At 39.4% G+C, this 14,026-nt stretch overlaps 1 protein-coding gene across 2 annotated transcripts in view; it reads left to right on the top strand.

Annotated features, from left to right (window-relative positions):
- Window positions 1–14,026, top strand: part of TES (testin LIM domain protein) — a 104,842-nt gene that overhangs the window by 15,615 nt on the left and 75,201 nt on the right. Inside the window, exon 1 of one of the 2 annotated variants that reach the window (XM_020979308.2) lies at window positions 4,694–4,941. The exons of the other annotated variant lie outside the window; for it this stretch is intronic. Within the exon in view, the coding sequence (XP_020834967.1) occupies window positions 4,915–4,941 (27 nt within the window). The 5' untranslated portion in view covers window positions 4,694–4,914. Of the gene's footprint in view, window positions 1–4,693; window positions 4,942–14,026 lie in introns of those variants that run through there. 2 annotated transcript variants of the gene reach the window in all.

Below are 14,026 nucleotides of genomic sequence, written 5' to 3'. Positions count from 1 at the left end.
CAAAGATTGCAAGAGATTTGTGAAGACAGCACTAGACACATATTTATACAGCACCTACATAGTTCAAGATATTTCAATTGGCCAAATGGAAAAAAAATCCACAGAAGAAAACAACTCCTTAAAAAGCAGAATTGGCCAGATGGAAAAGGAAGTACAAAAGCTAACTGAAGAAAATAATCCCTTAAAAATCAGAATTGGGCAAGTGGTAGTTAATGACTCTATGAGACATTAAGAATCACTCAAACAAAATCAAAAGAATGAAAAAGAGAAGAAAATGTAAAACACCTCATTAGAAAAAACATCTGACCTGAAAAATAGATCCAGAAGAGATAATTTAAGAATTATTGGACTACCTGAAGGCCATGATCAGAAAAAGAACCTAGACAGCATCTTTCAAGAAATTATCAAGGAAAACTGCCCTGATATCCTAGAACCAGAGGGTAAAATAGTCATTGAAAGAATCCACTGACCATCTCTTGAAAGAGATCCCAAAATGAAATATCCAATATCTAAGGGATATTGGAGCCAAATTCCATAATTATCAGGTCAAGGAGAAAATACTGCAAGCAGCCAGAAAGAAACAATTCAAATATATCAAGGAGCCACAGAACTCAGCAGCTTCTATATTAAAGGATTGCAGGACCTGGAATATGATATTCTGGAAGAAAAAGGAGCTTGAATTATAACCAAGAATCAACTACCCAGCAAAATTGAGCAAAATCTTTCAGGGGAAAAGATGGACATCCAATGAAATACAGAACTTTCAAACTTTCCTGATGAAAAGACCAGAACTGAACAGAAAATTTGATCTTCAAATACAAGACTCAAGAGAAGCATAAAAAAGGTAAACAGGAAAGAAAAGATGTTATTCAACAAGATTTAAACTTTTCCCTACATGGGAAGATGACCCTTGTAACTCTTGAGAATCGTGTCTCTGTTAGAGCAGTTAGGAGTAGTATAATAGAGGATATGGGCATGAGTTGGCCTTGATTTGATGCCACCCAACTCTCACCTGTGGCTCCAAGAAGCTCTAGAATGCACAGCACTCACACCCCAGTAAACCACCTCAGCAGGTGGGCTAAACCAGATTGAGGGTAACCAACAGGCCTCAAACCCATCAATGAGTTAGGGGTGTGTGAAGACTTCCCCTGGCAGAATAGGCAATTGAGAACAATTTGTTCCAACAGCCAAGGAAGCAGCTGAAGCAAGTGAGGTAGAACACTTAGAGCTTGGTCAGACAGCAAAGAATTCAAGGTCATCCACTGCCTCCTGGGCCATTACCTGTTATCTTGACTTTTGTCCTGCCACTGGACTTCCATGACTCAGGAAGAGTGAGTAAGGCTGAGGATTTTGTGATTCTGCTTCACTTAAGTCACATTCACTCACAAGTCAAAACATCATCATGTGATGCCATTGGTCCTCTTTGAAAATGAAAGACAAAAACAACACACATATAAGCCCCCCCCCCTTGACATGGGGGAGGATGGATGGATGAGGGTTCCAGTGACAGAAATATTAAAGTCAGAAGGAAAAGGTTTTAGCAAGAGGTAATAAGCTAGTAAGTGTCTTTGGTTTGTCCCAACTATGATATGTACTGACTTTTTGAATCTGGCCAAGTCACTAAAACTCACAGTGCCCCACACTATTCTCTAAGACTCTAAGTTACAAACCAGTGACTGATCTTCAATGGTGGTGCAAGTTACCTCACTGGAAATTCCCTATATCAAAGAAATCACAGCTTCGACCTAGCTACCAAGATGATTTTTCTAAAGGTCTGTCTCTCTCTGTCTCTCTGTCTTTCTCTCTCTCTCTCTCTCTCTCTCTCTCTCTCTCTCTCTCTCTCTCTCTCTCTCTCTCACACACACACACACACACACACACACACACACACCCACACACACACCCTCCTACCCCAACAATGATCTCTAGTGGCTCCTTAATGAATGCCATCTGGATCAAATATAAACTCCTTTGACATTTAACGCTCTCTGTAATTTTGCCCCTTCCCACCTTTTCATATGCTCTGGCAAAGCTGACCTGTTTACAATTTCTCAAACATAACCATCTATCTCCCATCTCCATTCTTTTCTACCAGCTCCCTCCTAGGCCTAGATTGTTCTACCCCCTCATTCCTATCTTTTATCTTCCCTAGATTCCTTTCTGACTCATCTCAAATCCCATCCAGTCCCTTCCCCACCTCACCCCTCCTCCGGCCACCAGATGCTAGAAGCTTAATTTCTCAAAGCGCCTTTTTACTTCTGTGTGCATATATTGTATCTACCATGTCGTTCATACTTTTGTCCACTATCTCCCATTAAAATATAAACTCCCTAAGGGTAGAGAATGTTTTTGGCCTTTCTTTGTATCTTGTAGTATTTAGTAGTATGGTGCTTGGAAATATAGGCAATACTTAACTATAAGGACTTTCATTCTTTACTCTGAAAGAACCTGAGGCCATTTTCTTGGAAATTGCCAAGTAATTGTCATGTACGGAATTAGTGTTCATTGTGCCTTGCTTTCACCCCTAAAACTATCTGAGGTTTCCCCACTTTTTCCTGAGGATAAGCTCATAAAACTTATGGGCTTAGACAGCTCCATAATACCTGTCCATGGACTGTCCATATGCCCCTTATTAGCTAATCTTGGGTAACTCAGAAAACATTCTAGTTTCAAACTCTCATTCCCCTCAACCAGTTACTATTTTCAAAGATCTCAAAGGGTAGGTCTGAAAGCAGATGTAGCATATAACACCTTGCTCCCTAAAAATTGATATCCTGGAACTCTCCAGATAGAACTTTTCCTACATAAAAAGCTAAAGCTGGGAAGCCATCTTTAGAGTTGCCATAGCACCCCAGTATGGGGAACTGACAAACTATCACCCCAATATGGACATAGATTTGGAGGCCTGTAGCATCCCTATCTCCAGACATCTGTAAACAATATACTTTAATTAATCTCCTTTGAACACTTAAATCTTACACAAGGGTTTCCTTTTCCCCTCCCTAGTGCAGATGTTTAGATTATCACTATAATCACACATTTGGAGAAGCATCTGGCAGCAAATGAAGTAATTGAAATAGGTAGGCAAAAATGATCGAGTTTCCTAGTTCACTTGTGAATTCATCAAGCTTATGGGGCTGTCATTGTGATTGATGAAGTGAGTGGCCCTTATTTAGATGGCCCTTGAATGCCAGCCTAAAGTGTATGGAATTGTTATAGAGGCAATAAAGGAACTACTGAAGGTTTTTGAAAAGTGGACTGAAATGGCAAGAAGAGTGTTTTAGAAACATCAGTCCTACTAGGGGCTGCAACACAGACTGAAGCAGGGGTTCTTCATTTTTGTGCGTGTCACAGACCCTTTTAGCAATTTGATGAACCTTATGGACTCTTCAGAATAATGTTTTCAAATGAACAAAATGCATAGGCTTGAGAAGGAAATCGATTATATTAAAACAGTTATTTATGAGTAATATATATGTGTGTTTATGTGTACACACATGTGTGTGTGGTACACACTCTTAAAGACAACCCGTTTTCCGACCCCAGTTTAAGAATCTTTGGCATAAATGGAGAAAAGAAGAATGCCCCAAAGAGAGCTTTAGAGACATCCTTAAGTTTATAGTCATAACCATCCTCATGTAAGGATGGCAGAGAGAAGACTTGATTACAGATCTTTCTAACTCCAAGAACAGCTTTCTATCCATAACACCACTATACTTATGAAAGAGTTACATGATTAAGTGTAGGGTGTGGGGAGAAACTAATTTATCTGTATTTCTTGGATTATGGGATACTTCTTGGTTTCACTTTTCCAGTACTCAGAATTCCTTTCTCTTTTAATCTCAATGAGTTAACGGTGCTTTTTTTTCCAGTGATCACCAGAACTTTGCTTTTATGATTGTTTTGCTCTAGCTGATGGTGCTTTGCTGCTGTTTACATCATTGGAATATGGCATAGCTTCTGCAGAATTGGTAAGATACTGGTCACACATTGACCTGGTTAAGTACAATGTGAGAATTTTACACATTAAAGCTTCAGGGACTTGGGACAAACATTACCTTGCAAGGCAGGGATACTTTCTCTACAGAGAGGTTCATTTGGGGATACTCTCCCCGGCGGCCTTGTAACAAGGTAACAATCTTTTGTTTTAAGAAATGAAAACATAACTTAGTCCTTTTTGCTTCCCGAGTTATGGCAAGAGCAGATTTGCACAGGGGTATCATACTCTCCATTCCCAGGATTAGTGCTATGGAACAGCATCTTTCAGGGTGCTTCTTTCCAGGGGATAATAAATCTCCTTCTCATCCCCTTTGTTTTCCTCTTTGTTTTCCAAGAAAGCATCTCTTATTAAACTAATGGACCGGAAACAGCACAAGTCTGCAAAAATTAGGGCCCTCAGGCCACCAACTGAGCAATCTGTCAAAGGGACCCTCCCCTCCTTCAGCAAGCCTCTGGGGCTGCATTTCAGCTCCCAGCCGACCTGCTAAACCGGGGTGCCGAAACAGCCCGCAGGGGCCTCCCAGGTAGCCCTAAATCATCTGCCCATAAAGAGGCAGGCACAAAACTGACCCGCCCCACACCTTCCCAGCCACAGCTGGCCTTAGCCTAGGAAGGTATTTGAAGAGCAACGCGATTGGCGCGCCGCCTCAACTCGCTGGCCTGCCATTGGTTGTCCTGCGCCTTTGTTTCCTTTTTTCCACTCCGCAGTCTGAGCCCCTTCAGGGCAGCGGAAGTTTCACTGCTGGCCGGCTTGCTTCTGGGTCGGGGCTTGCGAGGGAACTGCAGCCCACACCGGGCAGATCTTCTGGGCGCCTCCCAGTAGAAAGCCAGCCAAGCCAAGCCAGCCGTGTCGCTGCTAAGGTTCCATTCCTTCATTCCCTGGGCGGGAGGGAGGAAGACCTGGGCAAGAGAATCATGGATCTGGAGAACAAAATGAAAAAGGTAAGGGAGGCAGGAAATGCATTCACCTGAACTAGGCAGCGCCCCTGCAGCATCTCACCTCCGGGTCTCCCCCAGCCCCGGGCTTTTGCTCAGTCCCTTACTCAGAGGGACAGCAGAGAAAATGCTCCCTGGAAGCTTGAAATCTAACAGGCTCCAGGTATCCCGCCCGATCCAGCTTCAGGTACCCGGTCTGCTGGGGACGGAGGGAGTGGCTGACCTCTTCTTAACTTCCTTGAAACAAAAGGCGAGACTGGGAGGGAGAGAGAGAAAAAGGAAGAACAAGAAAGAAACTTCTTAGTTCTGCCTAACCGCATTCCAGTTGCTTGCAAGTTGACATCAGCTCCTTAAGCCTTACTGGGGGAGCTAATTGGAGAGGGGGTTTAAAAACGAGGAGACGCCCCGAGACCGGGGCACATTCTTTTCCTGTCTCAGGAAATCTGTCTTGCGCTTTCGTGGTTTTCAGGGAACTGGTTTGACTCTGACAAGCCTGCGGAAAAGACTCATTTTCGATTCATGTTCAGCCGCACGCAGGATTCGGGTACCAGGGCACTGATTTTCATGAAACCTGCTTCTTCCCCCTCTCCTGGTCAATTTTTTGAAACGTGCCGACGGCTAGGCACCCCGCTGTTTAATTCTGAGTTTGATATCCCTGTGTTATCTCCAAAAGGAACCATGCTTCTTCTTCTGTTCCCCCTCTACTTGATGACAGTATGCCACAAACAGAGATTAAGAGAATAGTTAAGAAGGTCTAGCAACTTTTCCCCCCTTTGGTTGAGACCGGCTGTCAGTGATAGATTTGGGCTATAACCTTTCCAGACACTCCTGCCAGTACCAGCTACCTGAGAGGAAGAGGGGTGGGGGCCAGCTGGGTGAGTCGCAAAAAGTGGCAGCTCCAGATTAAGCTCTCATTGCACTAGGTGGAAGATATCATCTTTGGTAATCTTAACAGTTTTTTTGCATTATAAATGTAAAAGTAGTCCCAAGTAGGAGGATTTCTGGGCAGAGGAGAAAATGGAAATTTTAGAGACTTCAGTATTCAGCATGTCTCTCTGACTTATGAATAGCAAGCAGTATTGCTATCTTTATTTTTAAAAATCAAATTTCTCTTGCAATCAGGATTACAGAAGGGTTTTTTTTTTCAAGTTTAAGGAAACCTAATTGAAGAAAAACAAACCACTGCATAAACTTGTAAGTTCTATGACTAAGCCACCACATAAATGGGAACATGAGAAACAGGAAGGCATATATATGAAAGATTTGGGGGTGTCCTGACTGTGCAGATATCTTCCAGTATGACTACTTCTTCTGTTGCTTTAAAATCGATGTTGATCTCTGCTTTTACTCTTCTTATTGACAAATCCCTGTATGTGCTGGAAAGTTTTGTATGTCCTTGAAAATAATTTTCTAGTGACAAGGTTATCCTTAAAGCTTGTTTTTTAGAGACAGTTGTTTTTTTGGCATTTTTATTTAAAGTTTTGAGTTCCAAATTCGATCCCTCCCTTCCTCTCCCCACTGCCTGAGACTGTAAGCAATCAAATGAAGGTTATACATGTGCAGTTATGTAAAACATTTCCATATTTTAGTCATTTTGTTTAAGAAGACTCAAATAAAAGAAAGAAAATGAAAAATAGCATATTTCAGTCTGTATTCAGTCACTGTCAGCCCTTTCTCTGGAGCTGAAAGTCTGCTTCATCATTAGTCCTTTGGAATTGTCTTGGAATATTATATTGCTGAGAATAGCTAAGTCATTCACAGCTCTTCATCAGTCAGTATCGTTACTGTGTACAGTGTTCTCCTGGTTCTGTTCACTTCATTATTCATTAGTTCATGTAAGTTTCCCCAGGTTTTTCTAAAATCAGCCAGCTCCTTATTTCTTATAACACAGTAGTGTTCTATTACAATCATATATAACTTGTTCAGCCATTCCCCAGTTGACAGGTATCGCCTCAATTTCCAGTTCTTTGCCACCACAAAATTTGCTGCTATAAATATTTTTGTGCAAATAGGTCCTCCCAACCCCCCCTTTTTTGTTTTTGGAGATCTTTGGGATATAGACATAGCAGTGGTATTACTGGATCAAAGGGTATGTACAGTTTTATAGTCCTTATAGTTCCACATTGCTCTCCAGAACGGTTGGATCAATTCACAACTCTACCAACAGTGCATTAGTGTTCCAGTTTTCCCATGTCCCCTCCAACATTTATCATTTTCCTATTTTTTCATGTTAGCAATCTGACGGGTGTGATGTAGTACTTCAGAGTTGTTTTAATATGCATTTTTCTAATCAATAATGATTTAGAGCACTTTTCATATGAGTATAGATAAGCATTGATTTTTTTGTCTACAAGCTGCCATCCATATCCTTTGACCATTTCTCAATTGCGGAATGACTTGTATTTTTATAAACTTGACTCCATTCTCTATATATTTGAGAAATGAGGCCTTCATCAGAGGTATTTGTTGCAAAATTTCCCCCCAGTTTTCTGTTTTCCTTATAATTTTGGTTACATTGGTTTTGTTTTGCAAAAACTTAATTTTATGCAATCAAAAACCTCGTTTTACATTTGTAATGTTCTCTATATCTTTGGTCCTAAATTCTTCCCTTATCCATGAATCTTACAGATAAACTATTTTATGCTCTCTTAACTTGCTAATGGTACCATTCTTTATGTGTAATTCATGTACTCATTTTGACCTTACTGTTTTCCAGTTTTCCCAGCAGTTTTTGTTGAATATTGAGTTTCTGTTCCAAAAGCTTAGATATTTGGGTTTATTATATACTAGATTACTATGGTCATTTAGTATAATGTAATTCGTACTTAATTTGTTCCACTGATCCACCACTCTATTTCTTAGCCAGCACCAGATTCTTTTGATTATTACCACTTTACAATACAGTTTGAGATCTGATACAGCTAGACTACCTTCTTTTGCATTTTTTTCATTGATTGTATTGATGTCCTTGAGCTTTTGTTCTTTTAGATGAATATTGTTATTTTTTTCTAGCTCTGTATAAAATAATTTTTTGATAGTTTGATTAATGCTTGTCCAAGCTCAGGGAACACCTGGTGCTGGTCAAAGCAATACAATAATTCATATAGTATCTCTCCTGGATCTATTTGTTCTATTTGGCTAGTTGTTTTCCCAATGAGAAATTTCACCTTTTCTTCTATTTTTTTTTACTTTTTTGATTTTGTTTTATCATATCTTAATGTCTCATAGTCATCAGTTTACACTTCAGTTCTAATTTTTAAGGAATTATTTTTTCAGTGAGCTTTTGTATTTCTTTGCCATTTGACCAATTCTATTTTTTAGGGAGTTTTTTCCTCAGTAAATTTCTGTATATCTTTTCTTATGCTCTTTTTTCAAGATTCTCTTGCATTACTCTCCTTTCTTTTTCAAATTTTTCTTGTACTTCTCTAATTTGCTTTTTAAAATCATTTTTAAACTCTTCCAGGAATTCTTTTTTGGCCTGAGACCAGATTACATTTTTCTTTGAGGCTTCACAAGTAGCCATTTTGACACTATTGTCCTCTTCTAAGTTTATGCCTTGACTCTCCCTATCACTGTAGTAACTTTCTATAGTCAAGCTTTTTTTTCTTCTTATTTTTCTGCCTTTTTTATGACCGGGTGTTTTTATGTGAGAGTTGGGCTCTGGTTCTGTACTGTCCCAAGCTTTTTGTGCTGGGGCTCTGGGTCTTGCTGTTGGCTTTCATAGGGCTTCAGGGCTTAGATGTTTGATTTCTCTGGAAGGTAGGCTTCCCTTTTGGCTTGTACAGGGGAATGGAGGCTTCCCCATTGGCCTCGCCCGAATGTGGAGTTTAGCTACTGGCTTGCGGTGAGGACCTTGCTGCTGGATTGGTATTAGAACAGTCTTTCTGGTAATTGGCCGTGCAAGAGTAATTTTCTTGTTGATCTGTCCAGGGGATGGGGCCCAGCTGCTGAGTTGCTAAGAAAACAGGGTCTCTCTCTCTCTGTCCCTTCCTTTCTCCCTCCCTCCCTCTCTCTCTCTCCTTCCTTCCCTCTCTCTCTCTCTCTCTCTCTCTCTCTCTCTCTCTCTCTCTCTCTCTCTCTTGCTGTGCTACACAGATAGACTGCTTACTTGCCTGGGGGTCTGCTGCTGCTGCTCTTGGACCTTCCTCCCCTCCCATCCAGACCTTTCTTGCTGGGCTGGTAAACTGCTTCCTGCTCCTAGATAAATTCTGAGACACTTTTCCAACTGTTTGGAGGGAAATTTGGGACAGCTTCAGAGGGTTCCTTCCTCACTCTGCCATCTTGGCACCAGAAGTCTAAAACCTCGTTTTGACATTTACTTCACTCATTTCTGTGGTCTTATTGTTGGCCAGATATATTGATTGAAATTGTTAGTATTTTTTAAAAAATGCAAACATCTAAAACATATTTTGAAAACATTTTAGAGAAGATCCAGTGTGTTAGTAAATAACTGAACCAGCCACAAAGACGTTGACTTATTATTTATAAACAGCTGGGCAGCATTGCAGTTTTTTGAACAAATATTCCCAGTACAGACCCTGACATACAGTGTCACGGTATGGTCAATTTTTTTCATCTCCAGACCCCAACACTCAAAACTTACTTTTTATACTCTGAATTCTTTATTAAAAAGTATCCAATTTCAGGAACAGAATCATTGGAATAGCTCAAGGTTGAAGTTCGTTGCCAAGCTTAAGTTTTCCTGATAGATCCAGAAATCTTTACTGATAGATTTTTCAAGCTACTTGCTTCCATCTTTTCCCTACCTAAACTCCCCTCCACTTTCTTAGTTTTCTAGCCTTCAGCTGGGAGAAGAGCCAAACCCACAATGTCTAGCATTGCCATTTGGAAACATAAACCTTACACTTCTACAGAAAGGTTTTTTTTAAGGCAATTGGGGTTAAGTGACTTGCCCAGGGTCACACAGCTAATAAGTGTCAAGTGTTTGGTCTGAAGCCAGATTTGAACTCAGATCCTCCTGACTTCAGGGCCGGTGCTCTATCCACTGCTCCACCTAGCTGCCCTTCTCAAAAGAAATGAAAAGTAACTTGCAGGTTGAAGACCCTAGCTTAGGAGAAGGGGCTTAATAAATTCAACTTTAAACTCAAAAAGTAAACCTACATTCCCTGGGGAGAGTTTGCTTTCATCAGTATCTCTGGCCAAACTTCTCTGTGACCATCAGTTAGTTCCTTCTGTTCATCCAGTTTTTCGTAGCCCGTCAATTGTGCAGTATTCTTACTTCTTGACTTAAATGTATGAGAAGCCAAGCAGTTTTATTGTCTTGAGGAAAGCCAGCATTGAAGTTGGCACACGTTATCAGAACAGTGCAGCTGCATCTTTATAAACTCAACTTGATGTTTGATTTTAGGACATACTAGGCATTCCTAGATGATAAAAGGACCAGCATCAGTGATTCCATAAGGAATCTTGATCAAACAATGGGAGAATCTACCCTATTTTTTTTTCTATTCACTTTTTTGTTCAAATGAAAAGTATTTAGCCAGGTTTTTTATTTTGTGTACTACAGCCATACTTTAGTATTCATTGTCACAGAGTTAGAAACTGAGCATTAAAAATGGTTCTCTCCTGCTTGGATTAGTCAGAAGCCTAAACTCATTGCCACAAACTCCAGATTCTTTGGTTCTACTGAGATTTTGCTATGTCATGTATCATGTTTAAAAATTAGGTCTAGAGAAATCTCTGTTGTATAGAGATTTTTTTTGCCATGGTGACATGTCATAGTAGAATTTAGCCTGTAAGATTTGCTAGTCTTGAGCATTTCTGCTTCTTTCTAAGTTTTTTTATTCTCATCAGTTTGTGTAAGCACAGCCCACATCTGATCAGGAAAAAAAGAATAGCACCTGACAAGTCAAAACCAGAGCCTCATTTTGTGGTGAATAGAAAATTATGGCCCACATCCAGCTGCTTCCCCCTTTTCTGTCTAGACTAGCTTTTCATGTGGGCTATTTTTTTTTTAATATATGAAAAGAGGAGATTTTCATTCCTTCATACTAGTTGGAATGACTATAGGTTTTTCCCCCCTTTTATCATCTTTTTTCATTCTACTTTCTTTTGTCTTTTTTTCTTAGAAATGGTGTTCCAGAGAAAAACATTATCTTAATTCAAAAAATGTTGTAAGCAATTTTATATTTTACAGTTTGAGGTTTATCTGGGATATTCCCTTCTCGGTACCTTGTGTGTATTTCATAGCAATTGCCCAAGGTGGCACAGTCTGTATTTGAATCCAGGTCCTTTTACTACAGGGCAGGCATTTTATTGTACCATGCATGATGCTGTCTCTGAACACATTAAAATATTTATTTTTCTGTGTGGATTTGGGCAAATCATGATCTAAGCCTCATCCTGTGTTACATGATGGGGGGAGGAGGTATGGCTAGGTTATTTCTAAGGTCCTTTCTAAGCTCTAAAATCCTACGGGGTAAATGAGAAACAGGAATGTAACTGAAACCTCTTATTCATCTCTTGGTTTGAGAAGTAGGGAGCATAATTGCTAGGGCACAAATTCCAGGGGTTCCCTGTTTGCCCTTTAGTCTTGACTCTGCCAATGATACTTAGAGCCAAGAAGGAACTGAGCATGCCACCTTATCCTTCCATCTTTTATAGAGTGCTCTTTTCCCTTCAAACATAGACTGCCCAAGGAAAAGATTCTACCTTGTGTTGTCTACTGAAAGCATCCTTAGGGCCAAGGTTTTTTTGTTGTTGTTTCCTCATTCTCCTTTGGTTTATGATATCCCTCTTTACCTCTACATACCAGCTTTCCTGGCATCCTTCAAGACTCGGCTTATATCCCAACTTCTTAGTGTCCTTAACTAAAAAATGAAGATATGAGGGGTTTTGAATAGATGACCTATAAGGCCCTTCCAGCTTTAAATCTGGGATCCTTTGACCTTATGGCAAAATATACGAACTTTGAATATTTATTTTTAAAAAACAACAGAATAATTTTCAACCATAATCTCTAAGACACAGAAGCTCAGTGAGTAGGAATCCCTCACAAGCAAAAATGGAAAGGAATTATAGAATCAAGGACCCAAACCGTAGTACACCTAGTTCAGAAGGTCTCCAAAACTCAGATAATATGGGTTAGTTGTCACCCTGGAAGCCTTGAAAGGAAATCACCACTTTGAGGAGTAAGACTCATTTGGTACTTGGTACACTGTGCCCTTATATGAGAATACATGAAGTCCGTGTAATTTTGAATGGAAGGGAACACCCAGTGTGTGAACTCACTCCATGATGCAGTATACCTAGATTGTTGCTTGAAGCATGTAAAGTTAATTAAATTGGCCATGGTTTTCCACCTAGTCCATGTAAGAAATGGGATTGGAACCCGGGTTTTTCTGACCCTGGGTCCATAACTCTCTTTATACCAGGGTACTTCTGACCATACCCTTATACTAGATTTAAATATAGTTTCATTAAATTAATTGTTTCCTTTTTTTTCCCATTCTATACAGTAATTTATGGGTGCAGGGCGCTCATCTATCCAAAAATTGAGACTAAAATGCAACATTAACAAATAGTCCATGTTTTTGCCTCGGTTCCCAATAAGGACTAGTTAAAAGATGCAAACCTGGAAATGCCCATGTTTCTTTTCTAACATAGCTAGAAATGGAGTGGAGATCAGAAATAGCCAAGGAAGGCAACTACCTTTAGAATGAGGGGCACATTTTAGCAATACTTTATGAAAATATACACATTTTGAAGGGTAGAATATTCTCCATTATATTTATTTTTTGATAAATCAAATTAAATGTGTTATAATGAAAGGCTCAAACCTCTTGTGGATATAATAAACCTAGAGAATTCAGTTTTTAAACTTAGCCACAGAGACAACCATATTCTTTGTTCCAGCTTTGCTTAAAAGTAGAAATATGATGTGAGGTCTGGGTCTTTGGACTTAGAATCAAGTGCTTGAGATTCTGAATTCTCAGAGATGTGAGAAGTCTATTTAAAAAAAAATTAAACAGATTCCATGTAATGTGGATGTTCTAGCTTTTACACGTTACTTTCTAAACTAATGTATGTTTCTACGTAGGGTCAGGAAGACCTAAGTTCAAATTCAGCCTCAGACACTTACTAGTTGTGTGACTCTGGACAAGTCATTTAACCTCTGTCTGTTTCCTTATTTGTAAAATGGGGATAATAACAGCCCTCACCACACAGGGTTGCTGTGAGGATCAAGTGAGATAATATTTGTAAGGTTCTTAGCACAGTGCCTGGCACATGTACACTTATTAAATGCTTTTTTTTCCTTCCTTCTTTTTTATTCTGTTTAAAAATTCTGAAGGAAAAAAACCCCCCAAAACTGGGTTCAAATCCCTCATAATCAACTTTCTGTAAACTTCAATGAGGAAATTAAAAACCAACAACCGAATATTATAGTATTTTCATAGTGTGAGAGGGTTTAGAGTACAAAGAAAGTAGAGTAGAAAATTATCTCAGAGATTATTTGATCTAATCCCCTCATTTTACAGATTATATCCTGAAGCTCATAGAGGTTAAATGACTTGCCCAGAGTCACATAGGTATTAAATGGCAGAGCAGAGATTTGAATCCAGCTCTTCTGTCTACAAGTCCAGCATTTTTTCCCGCTGCACTTCTCTCTTTATACTGGTTTCACAACTTTCTTTGAAAGGTTGCTTTATGTTTAGAAGGGTTATAAATATAACAAATCCAATATACTCATAATTTTTTCTCGAGTTTTCAGCAATGACATCTTTATGAATTAAAATGTTATGAAGATTATGTAGGAGGTATTTTACTTATATAGTAATCAAATCATTAATTAACTGATTTATTTTTCAAAACTGCAATAAAAGAATTGACTATTTTAGTCACAGAATTTCAGTTGTTAAAGGAACTTCAGAAGTCATCACACCAAACCTTCCACCCCTAGGCATTCACAAATTTAGAAGAATGTCTCATTGATTGAAATTTAGTGGGGCAGTTTGAGCCATCAATTAACTCTTTTCATTGAGCCAGTAGTTCCCAGTATTATACTGCAAACCATATTTTCTTCATTTGACTTGACCTTGATCACTAGCAGTTCAATTGGTGATTCATGCTC

The sequence above is a fragment of the Phascolarctos cinereus genome, unplaced genomic scaffold (genome assembly GCF_003287225.1).
Source record: "Phascolarctos cinereus isolate Bilbo 61053 unplaced genomic scaffold, phaCin_HiC Scaffold_1;HRSCAF=81, whole genome shotgun sequence".
NCBI lineage: Eukaryota > Metazoa > Chordata > Mammalia > Diprotodontia > Phascolarctidae > Phascolarctos > Phascolarctos cinereus.
The sequence above is the reverse complement of the archived record's forward strand: the minus strand, read 5'-3'. Positions and strand labels throughout refer to the sequence as shown.